Source organism: Ranitomeya imitator, chromosome 10 (assembly GCF_032444005.1).
Source record: "Ranitomeya imitator isolate aRanImi1 chromosome 10, aRanImi1.pri, whole genome shotgun sequence".
NCBI lineage: Eukaryota > Metazoa > Chordata > Amphibia > Anura > Dendrobatidae > Ranitomeya > Ranitomeya imitator.
Genome location: NC_091291.1, coordinates 128,309,400 through 128,333,183, shown reverse-complemented (window position 1 = coordinate 128,333,183; position 23,784 = coordinate 128,309,400). Strand labels below are relative to the sequence as shown.

The following is a 23,784-nucleotide window of genomic DNA, read 5'->3' as shown; positions in this document are numbered from 1 at the left end:
TCTTCATATCAATCTAGTCATTTTAACCAAGTGGGCGTGGTCCTAGTAGAATCACACAGATGATGACGCCCAACTGGATAAAAATACTACTTTTTTATGCAAGGAACAGAGGACTGCGTCTTGGGAATAGAAAGGCGCAGGAACAAAAGAAAAACATCGCCGAATTCAGGAGAACAGTGGCGTTTACAGCAGGATAAAAAATATATATTTATGGCAAGCGATGGCCTGGATGGTAAAATGGCTGGTGCATTGCATGAGGTTTTTATCATATTTATAGCTGTTTTGGGCAGATGTAGTTCACTTACACTTGTTTTCTTTTTACCCTGTACACAATGAGGGATATCTATCAAAACTGAAGCAAATTGCCTTCGTACGAGAAACTACTCCAATTGGTCAAAATCTTCACCTACATTTTTTTTTTTTCGGCACCCTTTTAGAAAATGAAAGCGGTAACCACTCTACTTTTTCTTGGCTCCAAATGTTCTCACTGATGGTTATGCAATGTATTCAATAGAACACCTGTCTACTCGTAGGCTGCTTAATGGGGTTGTTTCTAGTTTGGAAAATCTGCTTTCGTCGTCCATATTGGAGGTAGAGTGGGGTCTAAGCATGGACGCCAAAGCTCTAAGCTGTCCATACATACGAGATAACTGTCCACCAATCAGTTCAGCAAAGTCGAAGGAAAAATCTGGTGGTCGCCATACACATCAGATGGTCAACTGGTCCAGGTTAAATCATTGGGTTGGGCCGACATTCTGGATTTTTATTCTGAATTTTTCTGAATGGCTACCATGGTCACTGCAGGAGAAATGCCTATCTGGTCCAAACAAGATGGTGCCAGGATCTGAAGCCCTGAGAGGTCGCGTCCTAGGAGGAGGGGGGAGTAGTTACTATCACTATTCAGCACTATCACACTTGCTTACCCCACACTTTATAACTGATTGCTGGGATCATATCTGAAAGGCGCAGACGCGGGACAACCTGTCCGTTAATGACTAAATGCAAGGACCCCCTTTAAAAGAAGTTGATCTATTGACTACAATTGATTTAACTTGTTCATTATCCTCTTAAAGATTAAAAAGTTCCAAAATGGCTTGTTGGGTTTATAACAAAGTCTCTTTTTTATTAATAGGATATCGGCAATGATGGGCAAAAGGACAACGTGGACCAAAGATTCCTTAGCATCTTCCGCAAGGGCAAGAAGAAAACGATTGTTCGAAACATGGGGCAAATGATTCATTATTCGAAGGTCAAGTTTCGATTCCAGCACAGCCAGGTAATTCTAGGTATATGGATATAATAGTCCTGATGCTGGTGTCCCCGGCAGCCCCCAGATTGTGACTGGAGCATGGCACGCGTGTACATTCCGATGACGCATTTCGGAGCCTCTTTATCAGGATCCATGAGCGTCCCAATGGTCAGACCCCCACCGATCAGCAAGTTATCACCAATCCCACAGATAAAAGGTGATAATGTGCAGTTTTTGGGCATAACTGTAATAGATTACTCCAATAGTTTTGTGATACATCAGAGCTGATATAAGGCTGTCGTTATTCACCGGTGACTCATAACCGATTGCCTACGTCTCCATCTTGAACCTTGAGCTCTTGTTAAATAGGTTGTGTTTTATGGTGAAGACTTTAACCCTTCCTGAATTCTACATCGGCTTCTGGTCTCTGCTTTTAATTACCATTTTAAAGGGGGTGTTGACCTAAAAATTTTTTTTTATTTTTTTAATACGTGTGTTTTAAAACTGATATAAATGCACATTATGCGATCATTATAAAAGTGGTACTGGCCACCGCAGCTCCACTAGTGCATAGAGGGCGCCCAATATGTCAGCATATTGCCAGTGAAGGGGGCTGGCTGACTCATGTCAATAACTAAAGCTATCCCCTTCTCTATGGGCCTGGTTTAGCTGTGGAAAGGAGTCAGGGATCCTGCCCCCTTCATCACTTATCACATAAGCTCTTTACTACATCAGATCCAATGTGGAATGGAGCTGCCAGGACAATGGTTTATAAGATTTTCAAGCTGAAACTCTTTTCATGTTTCTAGGATATCAGCGACTGTTATTTGGAATTGTTCCAGTCCCAACTCTACTTCCAGTCTCGAGGTCCCACTGGGTTGACATATCAGGTATGTACTCGGCAGCCACATGTGGCTTTATCCACCCCCATTCTGGACCTGCTATCTTGTGAAGGGGACATAAAGTCAACATGCGGTAACCCTGACTTTATGTAGTTCCAGCCAGACAGACCTTGTTCCAATATCTTTTGCCCTTTCACCTTTCAGGGTCACATCCATTACATGTGTTTACAAAACACTTATACCCACATTTTGTCTGGGTCATGAGAAACTCTGCAGCCCCTTTCAACAAGTTTTTGAGAGTATTTGTATATTTTGAGTGGTTTCTGATTTATGGGTTTTTTTTGTTTGCGCTTTTTATTCTTGACTCTTTCGTTGTTTGCTATGCTCAGCAAATCAACAATGAAGTCACTGGACAAGGTCTACAAATCGAGGAACATTTAACTGGCGACGAAGACGCGCCTCGTACTTGGTTAGGTCTTGTACGTATGCGAAACCTGGACGATAAAGAAACAAGACAGAATAAAAAATGCCACCTTCGATATGTGGGTCCCATGGATGGCAAGAAGAGCAAACAAATCAGTGTTGGAACAAATCATGCCAGACATGTCACTCAAAGAAAGGACCACCAAGCTACGACTTGTCTAGTTTGGACACATCATACGAAGAAAACCATCACTGGAGAACATCAGGGTCAGAAGAATAGAAGGAACAAGAAGAAGACCAGCAAAACGAGGGCTTGATACAATCAAGAGAAAAGCAGAGAGGACCCTGGTGGACCTATCTAGGCTTACACAAGATCGACCTTACTACAGAGCGTTAATCCATCAAGTCACCATGGCTCGAGATGAAGCCGAAGGCTTTTAAATAATAACTATATGCTGAAGATGTCTGTGCATCCTTTGTTTTGAGAATTTACTAGTTGCAGTTTTATTACCGTACATACGTCACAAGTTTGTATATACCGTATCTATGGCCCCATACCCCTCCATCATGGGCATCTTTATTTTCTGTTGTGTATCCAAATCAATCTCTCTAATATATATTTATATATATAATTTTTTTTTTACTTTTTTTTTAATCTCATTATTGTAGGGATTGGTACCATTGAAGGAGCTTAGTGTTTACAAGCTGGAACGTTCCAAGGTCCCACCTAAACCAGAGGAAGAACACGCTTTCCGAATTACAGGTAAATGAAAAATCTCTCCATAGTTATTTGTAGTAATCCAATAAGTGTAAGGTGCCTGAAAACTTGCACCCAATTACACGTTTGTTTGTTTTTTTTAATCATTTATATCACTGTCCCCAATGGGGCTCATAATCTAGATTCCCTTCCAGTATGTCAATGGAGTGTGGGAGGAAACGGAGTAACCCAAGGCACACGCGGGGAAAACATGCAAACTCCTTGCAGATGTTGTCCTTGGTGGGATTTGATCCCAGGACCCCAGCCCTAACCACTGGGTATTCTGTTCCCATGCATGACCACCTATGGCCTAACCTCTCATTTTCCAGTGCCGATGATCCAAATTTTTTATTCTTTTAGGGTGACTTGGTCGAGTTTTTTTTGGCTATGGCCTTTATTGTCTTTTTATTTATCTCGTTCTATCAGGTCCCCTACTCAATCCTTTAATTGTTTATTGTCCCACCCTTCAAGAGTTGCAGAAATGGCTGTACCACTTGGAGAAACAGATCCAGCTTAATGGTGGGAATCTGGATACTTTGCCCATAATGGAGGTAAGATTTGTTATGAATGTCAGTGATGGGGGCAACTACTGATAACAGATGCTTTGAATTCACCTTCGCCAAAGAACGTTGAAACCAATGCCAATCGCCTTTGGCGGCAGCTTGTCTCCCGTGAGAATAGAATGATCAGGCATGTTGAAATCCTAATTGCCCCCCATTTTTATTTATATCTGAAGTGCCAGTCATGAGAAATTAGTGTAGATGTTATAAGCAAATCATGAAGGAAGTGCACTGGGGTGGGTCAATGCACATAGAAGCATTGTAGGTGCACTGACACCCCCAGTGCACTTCCTGCGTGATTTGCATATGGATTGTTCTCTAGATGTCTCATGACTGGCGATTTAGATGTATACCAAAAAGGTATAATTTTTAATGAGGGACAAGCGCCTTTACAGCCCATACCACTACTTCCATGTGTAAAATTGTTCCTTATTACATATGAGGCATCTAATATAAATTGAAGGAAAAAAAATGGTGCTCTTCCCATGACTTAAGGAGCCATGCAGATTTTAGTGGTGGGTTCACGCTACCTGTAGAATTCCTCTCCCATTTATTGTATAGGATGAGCGGAGTAGTTCCTCTTGTCCTCGCCAGGGAAGACCATTTTGGCAGGATATAAAGTCTTGCATGGGAAAAGAAGTTATTTTGCATCCGACACACATTTTATGGACTCGGACAGCTGATCCCAACTGTTTGCTTTGGCTGTGCAGCTGTGGTCAGGACAGAGGGGTCATACACAGTTCCAGCTGTCAACCCACACAGGAGTCCTATAATCTCACCCTGGTATCTGACGTTGACCAGTTCATGGACTCAACGGGATAGTTCCTACAGTTTATTAAATTATATATTTATATGGAGATGTGTGTGTGATCTTTATGCTACGAGGTTTTTTGCGATGTGCCGTTTTTGATGTCCATGGTGGAGACGAAACCAAACCCTCCAACACGTGTGAACCGGTTTCTAAATTTACACTGGTGGTTGTTTTGTATATGGACAGACATCTAAACCTTTTAAAGTGTTGTAGTCAACCGGTCTGACATCAAGGGTTGTGCTCAATCGTGCCTCTGTCCCCGGTCTGCCAGCGTTCTGGTGGTGGTGGCTCAGGTTCTCCTGATTGAGTGACGGTTAAGACCAAGGGTGTTGCTTCATTGTCTCGCTGCTGGTCTGAATGTGTGCTGGTGGTGAAGGAGGAGAACAGGATCGTAGATCTGGCCTTGGGCTACTGTGAATGCTCAGGTGCCGTTCTATAGAAATTATCTTGGATGGGCACGATGGCCGGGATTAGGACCTAGGATATGCATGTTGCTGCCGATATCCCCTTATAAATTTGCATGTTTGGCACTGATCCTAGATGGCAGCTGTGGCTGGTTACCTTGGCGATTAACAGAAAAGGAGTGACGGGAGACATCGCCTCGTATGTGATCCACCATATTCACAGCTTCTTACGTATTACTGTGAGATCAAACACTAATAATCCGGCTCGTAATTATCTGCAATTGTTACAACCCATTTGTCCGCTCCTCTGATGTTCCCATCCTGTGAATGGCTTGATGGACAGGCGTTGTAATGTCAGACTAGCTCTTTTTAAAGCCTATACCCATTTTGCTAATCTTGGAAGCCTGAAATTAGGTTCAGATATTTCGCCCTCTTTCACCTTGCCTGCTCTTTATTTTTATTTTTTTTCCTTCATTTGCACCTGTGGCTCCTGAAACTCTAGAATTAGCTGCTATGGGAACAGACAGCCCTGAACAGCAGCAACAGCTGTGAGGGAGGACAGGCTCGCCCCGGCCTGCCAAGGGAATACCCTGGGTGTCGGCACAGCTGCAGGCGGAGTGGGTCACCCACCCGGGGCCGCCGGCCTGAGCTCCAGGGTCATCACACCCAGCCATTCTTGTAGAGATGGGACAATCTCTTCTGTACTTACACGCTTGGGATCGGCGCCTCTCATTTGGTTTGGTCACCATTTTTCCTCCTAGATATAATGTAGTCAGAGATCCTGCTGATCCTAATATGACATGGCGTTCAGTATCAGAAAAGCCCCTCTCGTAATATGGGCCCATTTATGGCTGCACTCCCATCCCAGGTCCAGGGATGATTATAATTGTAGGTACCTACGAAGGGTGAGCGAATCTGCAAGTGTCCAATTCTGCAAATTTACTCAATTTGATTCACTTTTTATATAATTGAATGCAGAATTGAATGTGCACCATTACAGTGGCTTGCAAAAGTATTCCTCCCCCACCACAAATTTGATCACAATAATATTTAAACAAGGCTTGTAATGTAAAAAAAAACCCACTCTGCTCAGTCTCTACAGATCCCAGAACATAATAAACCTGGGTGAAAGATTAAAAAACAAAACACTATGTACCTACTTGGCCCTCACCTGTCCTGCAGCGCCACCTCAATCTGGTTTTCCTTTGGCCCAGTCTTCAGTGCCGTCTTCCACACCTGGATTGTTCAGCGTCTCCAGCACTAATCAAACCCTAAAATGTCATGATATCACAGATCAGTGCAAATTGAAGGCAAGGTGAGAATAATTCCTTCCCGGACCCAATCAAGCAAAGTAGCATCCAGCTGTCATTTTGCTGGTTTTACCCAAAACAGATCACAAAAAATATAAATTATGGTGCGCTCAATTTTTTTTTTTTTTCATATATATATATAAAATCGGGGTAAATTCCAGTGCCTCATCTCTATAATCTACAAGGCTATCTGTTGTGATCATCAAACCTTTCTTTGGGCCAGATCTCGTGGCTGTAAATCGGTAATACACTGTTTGAAATTTGCCCAAGAACGTAACAATTAGCTAATGAAAAATTATTGTAATTGGGGTATAAATTGTATAATTGGGCATGAATGTAAAGTAGAGGCAAACCCATGATAAAAAAAATCCCGATAGGACCTCAACCTCTACTCCACTAGTGTCCAAAACTAAACATTCCACTTCTTGTTGCTCTCCATTCTGGCCAGTTCCTCCTGTTCTTTGGCTCAGGAGTCCTGTGTATATCATGTTGATGGCAGGCATGAGTCCAAACTGGCTCTTTTCCACCACAAACCCCATTGCAACTTCTACATGGCATATTAATGGGCTAACAGACAAGGAAAATCCCAGCCATAGTTATACTCCCTGGTTTACAGATTAGTTTCTGTAGCAGTTTGTATAATTAGGGTGGCATCTATTATGTGGTCTACCACAAATGTCTTACAACATGATCTGGAGAGGTTCTTGTATGACCAGTCTTGTCTGCCCTACATTTATTGCAAGTGTTTGCACACTCGTTTGCCAAAATTTGCCTGTCTCAATACCAGTTTGGGTAAATTATAGCACAGACTCTGTATGGCATTTTATAGAAGGCATACGGTACTGAGACGTAGTACAAGGTGACTGCCCAACAATCTGTCTTTGGATTCATGAGTTTCGATCACCTGATTGTCTGCAATAACAACATCTTACCAGGCCAAGAGCTGCTTCTTGTTGTGACTTCTTCAGTTTTCATCATCTTTTTTCCTTAAAGAATTAGTTCATCAGCAAGACCCAGGTATACCGTGTCACCAACATAAAAGATGTTTTTCCTCATCCTTTCTTTTACCATATGATTTAAAAAGGTGCCGATTATACAACACTGATCCAAGGGCAAGAAGTCATCTAGCTGCCAATGGGATTGCATTACAGATTTATAACCTTGACTAATTCTCTTTTGTGATTGGTGCATTGTCTTGATGTTCTTCACTTCTCCCCCATTCAGGTAAATAATGCAAACATTTGGGATAAGTCAGAACTGCGCAAGTCTGTACAAAGCCAGCCAGTCCAGGACTGGGAGGGGACGCAGAGGGAATCTCTAGGTGCCATCAGTTGTATCTCCAAGGTGAAGCTCCAAACCCTACCATTCCAGGTTTGTATCCCAAGTTTCTGTAGACCACTGCTTTCACACCCATCTCTGGCTTTTGTAAAAATATGACTCCCAGCATGCCTTGACGGCTTTTGGCTTCTCAGGTGGGGTGTAGCTTTAAAAATGGTTAGAGACCATTGCTGTAGACTTTAAATGTTTTTTTTTTTTTTATTGAAACATTATAGGGTTTTCCAGGATTAGAAAAATATTTCTGCTTTCTTCTAAAAAATAAATAAATTGTGCCACACTTCAATGGAGCTGTAATGCCACACACAACCTGTGCAGAAACCATAAACGCTATTGGGGTGATTTATTGCCACTTTTCTGGTGATAACATTTGCCAAATTTTGGTGCGTGCTATATTTGTGCTAAATAATTAGCATTTTTTTTGTCACTTCTCATAAGTAGCATGGAACGGGACTGAGTTAGGACCCCACTACAGTTCCAGTACATTAATTTAAATTTGCACCAGAATAGGTGCAAATTGTGGAAACTTTTAATTTTTGGCACAAGCATAACCATACATGCTTCAGTGTTTTTAGGAAGAGTGTGTGCGTGAGATTAAGGAAGTTTTAAATGGGTAAAATTTAGTGATGAGAGCAAGTGTTCGTTACTCGAGTTTGCCAAGGGTGCTCAGGTATGCACAGAGTATTGCAGGTGCTTGAGTGACATGTTTGAGTCCCCACGGCCACATGTTTTACGGCTGTTAGACAGCCACAAAACATGCGAGGATAGCCCTTGTGTGTCAGGCAATCCTCGCTGTCTAAGAGCCGTAAAACGTGGCCGTAGAGACTCAAACATGTCACTCGAGCACCCGCGATGCTCTGTGCACACCCAATCATCCTAGGCAAACCTAAGTATCGACAATTTGCGCGCATCACTAGTAAAATTGCAATTTGGGGTGTGGGGTGGTTGAAAACTTGCAATTTAGTAATTTACCTCTTACTAAAAATCATCTGAGTTCTCCAGGACCAAGGGATTTTTAATTTTCAATAGCCTTCTGCTTGTGGCCTATTTTACGGACCATCACTTTAGCCTACCGTAAAGGTATGGTTGCATAGGCAAGGAGTTCAGCGCTTTCAAGCATTAATTTGATACTGGCTGTAAAAACCAGAAAACTTCAGTGCCCCGTGCTCCTCCCGCACTGCAGAGGGAAAGCGGCATAGCGCACAATTCTGACCAGTGGTGCAAGCGGTGCCGATAGTCTGAACTGTCAAAAAGGAATCCAGAAGGCTTGGGACTAAAGAATGGTCCAAGTTATCTCCCTGTCTGTCTTGGCATCTAACATACACACTTTACCCACTCGTTTGCAGCCATTATGATGTGACTAAAGCTTCTACCTTCCTTCTAAACGATCTACCTCTGGAAGGTTTATTGAAAGTACAGGAAATCCGTCCCTACGTGTGTGCAATAGTCCTGTATTTGGACAAGATGATAAAGATCTGTGTATCATTTGTCACAACAACCACGTCACTAATCATTTTTCATCATTTGCTGTTCTGTGTTGACTTCAGTTACACAGGAGTTGAGTCATCTGTTCAGGTAATATGTCTAGGAGGCAAATATCCTACCGGGCTGACTTATGTTATACATGAGGACAGGGAAAGGTGAAAACATGGCGCCTCACCAGCAATCATCTCCTTGGGGCGATCACTGACACATACCGTACCTACGATTAATTGCTAATATTTATTACTGCAGGAGCTGAATGACAGAGTATTGGTCTTGTACCCGTCCACCCTTGTGATCCTTTCCGAAGAAGGAAAAAACCTCAGTTTCAAGGTAAAAACTGTAATTTCTGTCCTATGAACTCTTCTAATAAAATGTGCACATCTTAACAAGGTTGTCCCATCTCCCAAAAATTTTTTTTTTAAATCGTGAGAGTAAGAAAGTATAAGATGTAAAAATTCCCAGGTCTCCAGCACCATCGTTCCCTGTCTTGGTTTACTTGTCTGCAGCAGTGATGTCCTGACTTTTCACGTGACTGCTGCAGCCAATCAATAGCCTCAATGGTCTTGTGCTGAGCATTGCTGAGGCTAGTGATTGGCTGCAGTGGTCATGTAAGTAAAGAGGATGTAATTACTACAGTCAACAAGGACCACTGTCCTTGGGGACATCGGTAGTTTTGCAGTGGGTTATTTTATGCCATTTCCACCCTGTGGGCTCTGAAGAAACCTTATTTAAAGGGTACAACCACCCAGGACTGACCCATTATGGACTGTGACAAAGACCCCTGTCGATTTAGTTGTGCAAATGTTTTGAATTTGCAATGAAAATTTACTGTGAAAATTTGAAAGGCAGGTTGATTTTGTAAAATTTCAACGACCTTCACGTTTGGGACAGTACACTACTGTCCACATTGGTTTTTATAAACCTGGATTTTGTATGCACCGGTGATACATTCCTTATCATGGCTGCTGCGTACTGTTTTTGCACGCCTGTGACGTACGTCCGCGGGGCAGATGGGAGCTGCGTGTACATGTCTGTACCCAGACGAGCTGGCTGTGAGTCAATGTGGGTGAGATGTGGAGTCACACTATCGGGAGAGGTGGGTGTGGGAACAGGAAGCCAAGAGAAAATTACAAAATTACCCTGACCAGGTAGAGATGACACCCAGATTATAGGCGATGCGAACGATTAACCCTTCACCATCCTGTAGGCGGAATTATTCCGCACGGTGTTAGTTGTGATATGTACGATGTTGTAACTACTGCATATGTTGCCTCTTTTTTTCATTAATGCAGGGTGAACTTCCACTTAAAGCCGTACGGGTGATTACAGATGACAATGAAAAACTGAAGACCTCATTCTTGTTAGAAGGTAAAATATCAAACTTTTTCATTTTGCTGTTTTTTTTTCCCCAAAGTATCTGGACTTTTGGCTGCCATTGCTTGCCTGTTGCTGCCTTGAAGCCCTGGACAAGGGCTATCGATTTTGGCTAACGCGCACGTTGAGTGGCATGACCATGCTATTTCCGTAAATGTGAATGTTGTCGCATTGCATCCTGCAAATTGGCCTCGTTCAGACATCGTTTGGTCATTTTTCCTTGTATGTAAAAAAAAAAAAAATCTTCATCCTTTTTCTGGTTAATGTGTCCATCCTTGCGGCAACCTTTTTATTTTTGGACATGCCAAAAAAAACAACATTTCCAACCTGCATTCACCCGTTAATGATTAAAAAGAATGGACAGTTCTAGGGTGAGACAGTGTTCGTGTTGTAGTTGTGTGTTTTTGTTTGTTTTTTTGTTTTTTTGTAACAGATCATGATGGGAAGGTTTGATCCGAGATCAAGAACTTATTTTTTTTTTTGTTTATTCTTGGACATATGAGCAGCCCCATAGACTATGGGTACGTGAAAAACATGGACAGGACATGCACATGAAGAAACGACTGTCTGGATGAGATCTTACTGTGCCATACAAGTTCTAACAAAACTAAACCCAGAAATTCTTGTAATGGCAAACTGAGAAAATGTGACTACATTCACATCTTTGACGTTGCGATGAAGCATGACCATGCTGCTACATCTGTCTAGCCACAGTCCTAGGATGCATTCGTTATTTTCTGCTGGACAGCTGTATGGTGGTTGTTTTTGTTTATTTTGTTTTGTTTAGCACTTATCCAAGATTGGAGATGACTGATGAGTTTATGTTCATCTCTTCTATGCAATGTTAGGACGGTACATCAACACTATCCGGGTGATCTGCCCCAATCAGCAGGATTATGAGGAGTGGATCGATCACCTAAAGATTGCTCAGCTGCAGAACAGAGATTCCTCGCTATCGGGATCCAGTAGCTTCTGTGGATCACACTCGGCGCACCATGAGCAGGTACGGTGCCTCCTGCCAAAGGGCGTTCATTGAATCCAATATATGTGATGAGGTCTTTCGGCTATTATCATGTATTCACGGGGCGCAAAAATTTAAAGTAACGCCTATATGGTTTTCTGTTTGATATGGTATAAGACCCTTCCCCAGACTGGGCTTTCATTTTTACCATATATTATGCATATTGGCCATTTTCTTTCTGAAGACCACCATTCCTAGAAGACTACAGTTCAATTTTTGGCGGTCATTCCAAAAGGTTGCAATGTAGTTGGCTTTTGTTTGAAATTATTATATTTTTGTTTTTCTTCCTCCAGGTGACAGCTAGCTGCCGTAGCTCGTTGACCTCAGACGGACGAACAAAATCCTGGGCATCAGGGGGGAAGCTGCCAAATCCACACTCCAACAGCAATACTCAGGGATCCGACCGACAGTCCTACACCATACTGGGCGAGCAGAACCTGCCGGAGGATCCGCTGTCACCTGGATATTCACAGCCGGTGCATGTGAGTTTCCTAGAATTTATTAAGAACGTTAATTATTGCATCATTAATGGTGAGAAGTCTTCTGTAATGGTTATCACTCCTGAAAGACTTATATTGGTGAGAAACCTAATGTACATCTTACTAGGGAAGCTACAGGTCGCCTTTTCGAAAGCTGCTTGCATAGATCTCCTGATGGTGTCCGTGTCTAGGGTGATACCAGGGTCCTGTGCTACAATTGGAGCTGCACTTCTACAGATACAGATATTACCCCATATCTATATACCCATAATAGTAACCGTGCCTTCTACAGGTCAATTCTACTCTTTAGTAGGGAAGAGCAGACTTGTCGAACTTCAGGTTCTGGTACCCTACCCAAACTTTATTCCAAAGTTCTGTTCGGGGACCAGAAGTTGAACCCAAAGCCAATTTAAAGCAATGATGACCTGAACGTTTGACTTAAGTTCTCCCTCCGTTTCCCTTTCCCCGGATCTCCGAACATTGCAACGGACTTCCGTAAGAAGTCCATGTTCGACATTAACCACCGAACGCGAACTGTTCTGTGCGAACCCCAATCACCTTATGTTTGGGTTCGCTCATCTCTACTCTCTCCAGCTATTATCCATAATAGTAAACAGCAGCAATCTGAGCTGGCTCCGCTTGCTTCAGGTGAAGGCAGGCGCTAGCGCTTTGTGAATGGAGACAGAAGAACTTCACTATTGCATGACGACCAGACTCTACTCGCATATAAAGCTTTTAGACACAAAATTCTGACATTTTCCCTTTAACCGTTTAAGTGCTCGGGAAATCCGAACTGGCACGGAGGACCACATGGTCCAAGTGATCTTCACAGAGGTGGCAGCATCCGGGGGTCCAAAGGGAAGAAAAACTTATGTCTGCAAATCCCGTCCACGATGTCGAACACTTACGACATAGAAAACACAGGATTTGGACTTATCCCAGAGACCCCAAGTGAAGACGTCCTGTCTCCCCTCTACAAAGAGCCGTACTCCTACCAGAAACCACACGCCACGGTGACCCCACAGGAGATGGTAGGTGTTATCAGCTTCCTTCGTCGTTTTGACTTTAGCTGGTGTGAAATGTACTGACGACGTGCAAACAAGGAATTTGACGGCGAGCGGAGTCCACCCTGCTATTAAAGAGCCTCCCAAATTCCTTACAAAGACTCATTTTGCACGTGATGTTATTATTTTAATGATCTTGGTGCAAATTACCAGTCCTGATCCTCCTCCAGTATCTTCATGTAATGATGGCATTGTTTTACCAGTTCTGCATTACCGTGCAATTATTATTATTATATTTTTACTTAAAGCTCAAATCAAATTTGACTCTTAAATAGTTCACGTCACTTAAGAAGTTCATTCTTGTGCTTTACTCAATCATTGGGCTCCTGGATCACCTCCTGGAGATCTCTACAGCTTTCTAGTATAAATACATATTTAGACCCCTATAATAATCTGCTCCAGTCCCAAACTCTCCACTTCCAGGTTTGTGCTCGGCACAGAAGAGTTCTTTGTGTTGACTCGTCATCAATCCTGATTAACTTGCTCGTTTTCATAGCTAAGCCAGCCCTCTTGTGTCTATACATTGGTTATCATGGACAACGGGGCTGGTTTAGTTATTTAAGCAAGTGGTTAAATGGCTTCTTCACACACAGCGCTGATGGCGTGTCCACACAGGGCGCTCTTTCCTGAGTGAAGCACAAGATGACTACAGTTGCTTTTTAGGCTCTAGACTCCTAACAAAAAGTTTTGAGCAGCTACATCAACATAAACAGCAAAAACTGACTTGCCATTAATGGCTCAGCTGTGACATCACCTATTGTGAATGGTGGATCCTGTGTTATCTACTGTATATAGGTGTTATCAGTCATTGTACAGGAGGAGGAGGTGAGCTGTGATATCACCTATTGTGAATGCTGGATCCTGTGTTATCTACTGTATATAGAGGTGTTATCAGTCATTGTACAGGAGGAGGTGAGCTGTGACATCACCTATTGTGAATGGTGGATCCTGTGTTATCTACTGTATATAGAGGTGTAGTCAGTCATTGTACAGGAGGAGGTGAGCTGTGATATCACCTATTGTGAATGGTGGATCCTGTGTTAACACCTCTATATACAGTAGATAACACAGTATCCACCATTCACAATAGGTGGTCACAGCTCACCTCCTCCTGTACATTGACTGATAACACCTCTATATACAGTAGATAACACAGGATCCATTATTTACAATAGGTGATGTCACAGCTCACCTCCTCCCCCTGTACAATGATTGATAACACCTCTATATACAGCAGATAACACAAGATCCACTATTAGCAATTGGTGGTGTTATTAGTCATTGTACAGGGGGAGGTGGAGATTTAATTTAAGCAGATAATGATGTGTGTGCTGGTAATGATGGTTGCTGATGACCACCTATAACGGGACGTTCCTTTTTCCTGCTCTCAGTTAAACAGATGGAGCCTCGCAGACAGCCAGCAATCTATCTCTCAGCCCAACAACCCAGCACTGTCCTCGCTGTACGCTGAGCCATATACGCCAACCGGCCAAACAAGTAGCAGTAGCAATTTCGTGGAAGAGGTGAGTGTCAAAAGCCGCAAAATAAATGTGTAAGATGAGTAATGGGGCCGTCCGGCGATCCTGGGGCTTCAGGGCACGCTTGTAAAATGTTATGATGTTTAGTAAAGTCATAAAAGTAAATGTAAGGCTGCCATTGTATCCAGCAAAAAATGGCTATAAAAGCAACCTGAAAACTCTGCGGGGATGTTGACGGTGATTTATAGTGTTTTACTGACCTGGCCATTATTTACTTGTGGCACACGATCTTATCCATGGCCATATGTGTTGGTCTTATGATGGCCTTAGGTCTGTGCATTAGTTAGACAGGTCCCATCATCAGCCAATCATAAGACTGCCCCGTTGCTGGTATACACAGTGATCAGCAGGTGTTCCATTTTCCTACAGCGCCACCCCTGGGGAAATAAAGCATTACATGTCAATTTTTCATAAAATTAATGTATTTAGGGCTAAAGAGAGCGAGATATATCTATGTATCTATATAGATATCTATATATCTGAGATCCAAGAGCAAAATAACTATTATATCTTTCTCTGAGCTCCAAGAGTATATATGTTTATATGTATATATAATATATATTATGGAAAAAAAAGTCAAGCAGCACTCCAGTTCAAGGAAAAATTGTGGGCTTTAATCCTGCACCAAGTGGTGCAACTGGATCGCCCCCGTAGGGCAGCGGGCTACTCGGTACTGGGTCCTTCGGTTCTCGAGGGGGTTGTAACGGTGGCTGACCCGGTCCGTGGCCCTAGGGACGTCCATGTAAAAGGGGGGAAAGGTCTTTAAAGGTATAACGTTCGTGACGCCACCTGTGGTATTCGGTCAGGGTGACCAACGCTGCTTATGGGTCCGCTGGGGTGATGTGGCAGCCAGATGGTATACCTTCCCACAGGTGAAGTGTCCCTAGGGCTTCCCAGAGTGTAGATGGTGGATGGTGTGAGGCGCAGTGAAGAACGAGGACACAAGGTTGCAGTCTCTTTACCTTTTTACTGAAGACTTCAGCGTCCACAGTCCAGAGCACCAGATCACAGGGCAGGCAGAGTCCGGCCGGTTTGGAGGCAAGTCCAGAGTCCCCTTATCCAGGTGGAAATCAGTAGCCTTCCTCTAGCGCCTGGGTGTTGTAGTACCTTACTGCTGAGCTTCTCATAAGGTCCTCACAACTATTGCAGATGTTCTAGATGTTGTCTCTCTCTGTCCCCCGGATGGATAGGACAAACCCTTATGACTGATGGCCAGAGGCTTTTTACAGGGACTCTAGCATGCACCAGCCTCCACAAGTTGCCACCGTGCCTCCTGGCGGGCAGGTAACGTGGAATTCGCTGTCCTGCTGGTCTCTGGAGCAAGGCATAAAGGACTGTTGCTCCCTCGGTGTTCCGGCTACCGGATCCTGCGCCTCAGAAGGAGGCAGCCTGTGCAGGGTAGAACTCCTTCTGGTTTCCTCTCCTTTTGCTATGACTTCTTTCTCACCCTCTACAATACAGTTCTCTTTCAATGTCTCTTTCTTTGGATGCTGCCGCACGTGAGGCAGGCGCAGCTCCGTGGCCTTCTGTCTAGGCCTCTGACAGGATCCCATCCCTGTCAGGGACCCACTATCTGAGCAGAGCTCTGCTAGCAGCTCACTGGGTGAAGCCCAGCCAGCTTCTGCCTCACTTCCTATCCAGACCACCAGTTTTACCTAATTGTGAAGAGTGCCCTATTAAATAGGAGCATAGCTCCCCCTGGTGGACTGGAGTGTGAACTGTTGCATGTTTGTGACACCTTGTAAAGAGATCTCCTTTATTGCCTTCAAACGTAACATCACTCCCCCCTAGAGGAGAATATTACTGCAACGACCAGGACCCTGGGGTGCTGCACAACATTTCGACCTCACATCACGGTCTTTGTCAAGCATATAAGAAGAAAAAAACAAAAAAAAAAAACATGGTATCCCCATTTTAAACACTTAGGGCTGATCTATGGAATGTCCTAAATGTCTGATGGATGAAGAGCAGCAGCTTCTTAAAAGGAGCTGGTGGCCTTGTATGTGCATCTCTCTTTATTCATTGGAAAATTGAAAATTGCTGAACTTTTTAAAGTTTTTTTTGCCTATTTATAGTCTAATATGGAAATCATTTTCTTTCTCTGAATGATTCCTTGAAGCTTCTAAGAAGCCTAACGGCAAACCAGAATGAGATCCATGCCTCAAACCTGAAGACCAATGGATTATTCCACGTGAGCCACCATGTACATCCGCCATTACAGAAGATTTATTCCCATCCGGTGAAGAGTAGCCAACAGCTCGTGAAACCCGTGCTGCACAGGAACAGCGAGCCGGACACCTCCCTGCACAGCAGACTGGTCCCCGCTGCACAGACTCCTTTCTTTAAAAGTGTAAGTCCTTTACCTCTTAATGGAACGTCGTTCTATATTGGAAATATTGGGAATTGGGAGTCTTCAAATTCATGCCCACGAATGGGTGGTCCGCAAGTAGTAGATATTCCGATGTCTTAAGGCTATGTTCACACTGTGCATTTTTTTTTCTGCAGCCAAAACCTGCTCTCCTTGTTTTTTTTTCAGCGTTTTTTTTCACTCTCTCATTACTTTTGTATTGGTGAACAAAATGCTGCAAAAACGCTGAAATCGACACGTTGCAGATTTAAAAAAAAAAAAAAAAAAAAGCTTCAGTTCTTGAATTTGGCAAGGAAAAATTGTGTATGAGATTTCTGAAAACCTTATATCTTTTGCTGATACTGTAAAAGCCGCTTTTAATTTGCATAAAAAAAGCAGAGCAAAAAGCTGCAGAAATACTTGTCAGGCCGGTCCGCACATGACTCTGCACTGACATTTTCGAATGTCAATCCAGAGTCTGCAGCTGCACAGACATTATGCAGATAGAGAAGGCAGAGATGGTTCATTACCATCGCTGCCTTCCTGATTGCTGCATATATTTACAGTGTATGTTTCTCCCTTTCTAGTGATTAATGTGATGCTTGGGGGGTGGGGAAGGAGCAGATCTCACTGGGTCCACCAGATCAGCTTCGTAGTGAAGGCACGAGGCTTAATTTGCCCCCTTACTGGGGATATACCAGCCCCAGTTGCAGAGACAATCTGCTGTAATCTATTTAAATGTTGAATTGCCCCCCAAAGGACTTTTAGGACCTTTTTGGGGAGTGCAATGTCAAAAAGGCAAAATTAAAATAAATTAAAAATAAAAAAAAAAAAATAAAACCGGAACCACTAGTCCAAATCACTGTTTTAGCCTCTCCACAGACTGAAGAAAGTGTCCTGTGTAAAAAATTAAATAAATTAAAATTTTTTTTTTTTTTTTTTTTTTTTTTACGAACCAGACAACCTTCAATTATTCGCTCGCACCTTTGTGGTCTTGAATTTCCTATTGGCAGTAATGACTTTTCTAACCACAAAATAGAAGTGGTAGAAACAGACGTGAGTTTGTGGCGGATGAGGTCACTTTGGATCTGAATTTGGTCTTTCTAGTAACTGATTTATTTATTTATTTTTCTAGATCTCCTCGGTGAAGGCAGAGATGTCCTTTTCTCAACGCAACAATGAAGGTAATGTTCTAAACCGTCGTGATTGTGATCGCGGCAGATAAGGAAGGGAGTTCAGACACCCGAGTTCTAACTCCGTTCCGGTTGTCGGGCTCGACAGTGATAGATTTACTGTTCTGTGATTGCAGAAATGATGCAATGAGTAAGATTTGTAGCGACGTCTTCCCTCTTGCCAGCGAGTCTAAACCCGTCATTGAACCACCTTTTACCAATCTGTGCACAGTCGCTGCCAGAGGGGACAGAACTGAAATCTGCAGGTGAAAAGAGCTGAGCTGCAATTCCAGATGCAGCCTGTGGACCAGGGTGGAGCAGTTTTTAGAAGAAGAAAAAAAATATTTTGCAGCCTGTGCCGAGGATTTGAAATTAAATTGATGGGTTGTGACTATTATTTTATATGCAGCCAGTAGTCAAGAGCTTTTGGCTTTTATACCTGTAGCCACTGAAGTAAGGTTTTTGAGAAGATGCTTGCTCGAGTGTACAGTTGACCATGTAAAGCATCTTCCCATCATTCTTAAAAAGAGAAAACGAAGGCACTCACCGGTCTTCCAAAAGATTCCTTTATTAACACCAACTCCAGATAAAATTCATGGCCGGGGGAGAGGGAGCCGAAGCTCGTGTGAGCAGAGGGGGACGACGGCCATTTTGCGCTGTGCCTGCGCTTCTACGGGTCCCGTAGAAGCGCAGGCACAGGTCGAAACGGCTGTCGTCCCCCTCTGCTCACACGAGCTTCGGCTCCCTCTCCCCCGGCCATGAATTTTATCTGGAGTTGGTGTTAATAAAGGAATCTTTTGGAAGACCGGTGAGTGCCTTCGTTTTCTCTTTTTAAGAATTTGTGGACAATAGACTGTCATTTCTGAAGAGCACCCGAAGTCCCATGTTATTACGGTCGTTGGAGAGTGACATCTAGTAACATATTTGTTACCACCCGAAGTTGGTCTAACAAGGACCCGAGTGTTGGGGGCAGTGCCGCTCATTTCTTTGCTTTTCGGACTGTATTGTATGCTATCTTCCCATCATACTCGGCCGTTGGCTGAAGGATGATTCCGACAATCATTAGCCATCTCTCATGACTCTCACATACACAGGAGCGCTCACTTTGCCGAGAGCCACTGCCAGACATCTTATTTCTCAGGGAACAAGGGGCTCGAGAGACCGGGTCCTTATCCCTCCAGCATCATCTGCCAGGGGATCACATATACGTTACACTTTTGGCTAAACCTGTTGATGTTGCCGAGATTGGCTGATGTTCATCTAATGAGTATAGGAATCTTTTTACTCCTCCCATGTACAATTTAGCTGGGGGAATTAGGACTGGGCATGTTAAATAATTATGCCAAATATTTTTGTTTTCAAGGAGATTAATTGCCCTCAGGTGATGGTTAGCAGTAGCTCGTCTTTCTTTTTTTTCTTCCCATCTCTGCCTCCCTTTTTTTAAATTTCTACTTTTTTTTTATTATTATTTTTTATTAGCCTTCCTAATGAGTAGTGATGGGCGGACCTGTGGATGTTCTGCTACCTGAACCAAAAAAAATATTTGGTTCAGGTACCAGAATGGTACTTGAACCCCTGAACCCCTTCAAATGAATGAGGGGCCCGAACATCCTGTGTTTACCACTCTGTCATTTGTATGACAGCGCAACAAAAAAATGGCAGACATGGACCATGTGGTCACACACATGTGAGCCAGCAGTCTGTGACTGGTGGTGAGAAGGTTATCGCCGGTCACTGGTGTCGGCTGATGGAGTACTCTCATCATCGTACGCCTGGTCTCGCTGATAACAGAGCAGGTGTGCGATGACGAGTGTATTCACCAGCCGGCGCCTGTATATTTACCAAACAAAGAAAACAAAATAGTGTTGTGGGACCCATCTCTATTCTTGACAACCAGCGCAGGCAAAACCAACAGCTGTGGGCTTTAGCTCTCAGCTGTCAGTTTTAAATTGGCTAATTATCAAAAATAGAGGGGTCCTTATGCCGTTTTTAAAAAATTATTTAAATAATTACAATAATAAGTGTGTGGCTCCCTTATTTTTGATAACCAGCTATGCTAAAGCAGAAAGTTGGGCGCTGGTATTCTCTGACTGGGAAGGGGCCATGGATATTATCCCTCCCCAGCCTAAAAATAGCAGCCCGCAGCCATCCCAGAAATGGCACATTCATTAGATGCGCCAATTTTGGTGCTTTGCCTGGCTCTTCCCACTTTCCCTGGTGCGGTGGCAAGTGAGGTAATAGTTTTGGAGGTCATGTCAGCTGTTTTATGGCCGCTGAAATCAAGCCCCTGGGTTAGTAATGGAGAGGCATCAATCAGACACTTCCATTGCTAACCCCATAGTCTAATAAAGACAGTATTCCAAGAAAAATAAAAAAGGTTCTAATCACCTTTCCTCTGATCCATTAAACCCATGACAATCCAGACAGGTGGTGAGCGGTGTAAGGAGTGATGCAACCTCTCACTATGCCAGCCGGGAGACACTGAGTGGAGTGTGAGAACGCGGTTGCAGTGGCCAGTGGTAACTTTAATGACATCACCCCTGGTCTAACTGCAGCCGTGTTCTCACACTCACGCTATATCTTGGCTGGAGTGTTGAAAAGTCGCATCACTGATGGCACTGCTCACCCAAAAATTTGGATTATTGGCCGAAAGGTGAGCATAACTTTTTTCTTTTTGCTCAATAAATGGGTAAAAGAGTGTCGGGGAGTATTTTTTTAATTTCAAATAGAGGACTTTACTCTGTCTCTGTTTTTACTAAATTTGACTATTGGGTTACGGTAGTAATGTCTCATAGACTTCTCTCCATTACTAACCCCTGGGCTTGATGTCATAAAACAGCTGACATCAACCCCACAACTATTACCCCACTTGCCACTACACCATGGCAAGTAGTAAGAGTGGGGCAAAGTGCCAGAATTGGCACAGCTAATGTATGTGTTTTTTCTGGGGTGGCTGCAGGCTGCTATTTTTATCAATATTCATGGCCCCTGCCCAGTCAGAGAATAACAGCCCTGAGCTGTCTGCTTTACCTTGGCTGGTTATCAAAAATTAAGGGGGGACCCCGCACCAGGTTTTTAAATTATTTCAATAATTTTTTTTAAAAAGCGCAGGGATCCATCAATTTTAGATAACCAGCCAAGCTAAAGCTGAGAGTTGCAGCCTGCAGCTGTCTGTTTTGCTTGTGCTGGTTGTCAAAAATAGATGAGACCTAGTGTTTGTATTTTTTATTTTATTTTTTTAAGTGTGCCGGCCAATCGCAGCCATGCTAATACTTGACATGGTTGTGATTTGAGCTGGAAGTATCCACACAGTAAAGCTTATCGATTGGCTGCACTGCGGCCTTTCAACAAGCTTAGTTTGGGCTGCCGAACCCAAACAGTAATATGGAATTCTGGCCCAGTATGGACCCTGAACTTTATCTTTCTAATTTGCCCATTTCTGCTAATGAACATTCAGCAGACAACTATTGAAGGTCTATGGCCACTTTAATACCCTGTTTCTGTAACCATTGATTCCTACCTTCTCACTTGTTCTTTCCTCCTTTTCTAGTGGAAGAGATGTTTGACCTACCATCTTCAAGCAGTCTACAGACAGAGTCATTGGATCACGATTACGCAGAGCTGCAAAGTTTCCAGAGTGACTTCAGTTACGATAACATTTGGGACTATGAAGTCAAAGAAAAGGGCCACAAGCAGTTTTCAGCACCCTCTTATCCCGGGCACTGTTTCCCAGGCATCCAAGGCAAGACTGTTCCTAGTCGGTGGCTGTAAATAAAAGAGACTCCAGCACTGGAGATATTGTCCAGGCTTTTGTGAAAAACTCATTGCTGCTTTCTTTAATGCTGGTTCACACATTGTTCTGGATCAGCGCTGCCTAATGGAGTTGGTACCTTCATGAGCCGCGGCGTTGAGTGGTCTCTCCGCGCCGCCAGTATTTAGCGATGTTCGAAGAGGACTTCTAGATTAGGGAGCTCTTCGTACGGTCTTGGGAGCCTCCTACCAACATTGCAAAGGAGAAAATGAGACGATTGTGGGTGCTACTTGTTTCCGAAAGGGCTTGGTTTCTTTACATTTACTATGCAACTGCTGCAGATTACAAAGATGCGTGAGCCACAATTTTGGTATTAGATGTTTAACTTGTGAAAAGACAAATTTTTTGTTTTGATGGCTGAGCCTTATTCAAGGTTACCTTCTTTTGGTACAAATTACTCCTCACCCCCCGTACGAGGGAAAGGAGTATAATTAGAGTGCATTAGACCCCAAAGTTTCCTTTTGGTCCATATGAGAAGACCCTAGTACTATTAAACACCCGTGATAGTTTGTGGGGCCTTTGAAAATTTTGCATCAGGGTCCCACAAGGTTAAAATTACGTTATGGATAGCGTTTTATAAAACAACTGTCCTCCGTGCAAACACTATTTTTGAGTTTTGGAAAGTCCTGCCAGCACTGGAACGAACGCAGAAGTTAACAGAGATGTTGTAAGGAGGTCTCGGACCCCACCCTCATTGGCGTACAGTATGCACCTGGCATCTTCGACTGATAGATCCCTGGGTTCTAGGTGTTAACGTCGTAGCATTTATGTTCCTCTCTGCCAGGCTTTGTCTCGTGAGCTATGCTGGCTGGTTTACACTGTTAATATAAGTATTTATAATAATATTTGGTTTAATATTTAGGCCACAATGCCCTTTTTTATACTGGTTTATAGGGTCGTATTGTTAAACCTATTTAACGTAAGGCGGTATTTATTAAGAATGGTTGCACTGTTAGGGCTGTATATATTTTGTATGAATAGGAATTTTGAGGGTGGGGTTTTTGTTTTTTTTTAACTTCCGGAAATATTATACCTTTTTAACTTTTTAAAATAAAAATCTCACCCCTCTGGGCATGTGTATGATTTATCTTTGTATTACCACTTGCAAAAATTACATTTTTTTTTATTTATATTTCATGCAAATGCTGCTGTTCTCAATTGGCTTTTTTTGTTTTTGTTTTCTCCTCTCCGTTCCTGAGATCTGGCCTTTTCTTCCCTGAATTTTTTTTATTTTTTTTATTATACTAAGTGGGTGTTGCCTTAAACTCTTCTATGTGGGCGTCTTCTGAAGGACAAAACCCAGTTGGCTAAAGCCTGGATTTATACATAGGGAAGAGATGGGGTCATAGTGCAGGAATGAAATAAATTGTAGGGTTCAGGTGAACAGCAACATTTGTACCAGGTTAAAAAAACAAAACAAAAAACAAACAAACAACCAAACCTTTATTTTCCAGTTCGGCCCGTTGTTGGCATACTTTAATTTGCTCAATATTAAGTCATGCAAAAATAATATAAAATAATAATAATATATTAACTAGAAATAGGCCTGATGCTATCGCATCGGGAGTGCGCTGAAATTTAACATCTGAGCAGGTAGAGCGTGCAGTTGTGGCTGTTACTGCGCATGCGTGGGAATAGCGGTGACGTGAATGTCTCTTGCACAGGCGCGAGTGACACTGCCGCGATGCCTTATTGCAGGGGTCCCCAACTCCAGGCCTCGAGGGCCGCCAACAGTGCAGGTTTTCAGGATTTCTTTAGTATTGCATTGGTGGTAATGTGATCATCTGCACAGGTGATGATTC

The 23,784-nt window shown here is 43.1% G+C and overlaps 1 protein-coding gene across 1 annotated transcript in view; it reads left to right on the top strand.

Annotated features, from left to right (window-relative positions):
• Positions 1 to 23,054, top strand: part of PLEKHN1 (pleckstrin homology domain containing N1) — a 40,527-nt gene extending 17,473 nt beyond the window's left edge. The window contains exons 3-16 of the mRNA XM_069741806.1: positions 1,133 to 1,276; positions 2,059 to 2,139; positions 3,184 to 3,277; positions 3,698 to 3,822; positions 7,581 to 7,727; positions 9,426 to 9,506; positions 10,469 to 10,544; positions 11,399 to 11,553; positions 11,865 to 12,053; positions 12,827 to 13,081; positions 14,506 to 14,637; positions 16,772 to 17,002; positions 18,135 to 18,183; positions 21,722 to 23,054. Of these exons, the coding sequence (XP_069597907.1) occupies positions 1,133 to 1,276; positions 2,059 to 2,139; positions 3,184 to 3,277; positions 3,698 to 3,822; positions 7,581 to 7,727; positions 9,426 to 9,506; positions 10,469 to 10,544; positions 11,399 to 11,553; positions 11,865 to 12,053; positions 12,827 to 13,081; positions 14,506 to 14,637; positions 16,772 to 17,002; positions 18,135 to 18,183; positions 21,722 to 21,942 (1,980 nt within the window). The 3' untranslated portion in view covers positions 21,943 to 23,054. The remainder of the gene's footprint in view (positions 1 to 1,132; positions 1,277 to 2,058; positions 2,140 to 3,183; positions 3,278 to 3,697; positions 3,823 to 7,580; positions 7,728 to 9,425; positions 9,507 to 10,468; positions 10,545 to 11,398; positions 11,554 to 11,864; positions 12,054 to 12,826; positions 13,082 to 14,505; positions 14,638 to 16,771; positions 17,003 to 18,134; positions 18,184 to 21,721) is intronic.
• The last annotated feature ends 730 nt before the right edge of the window (positions 23,055 to 23,784 follow it).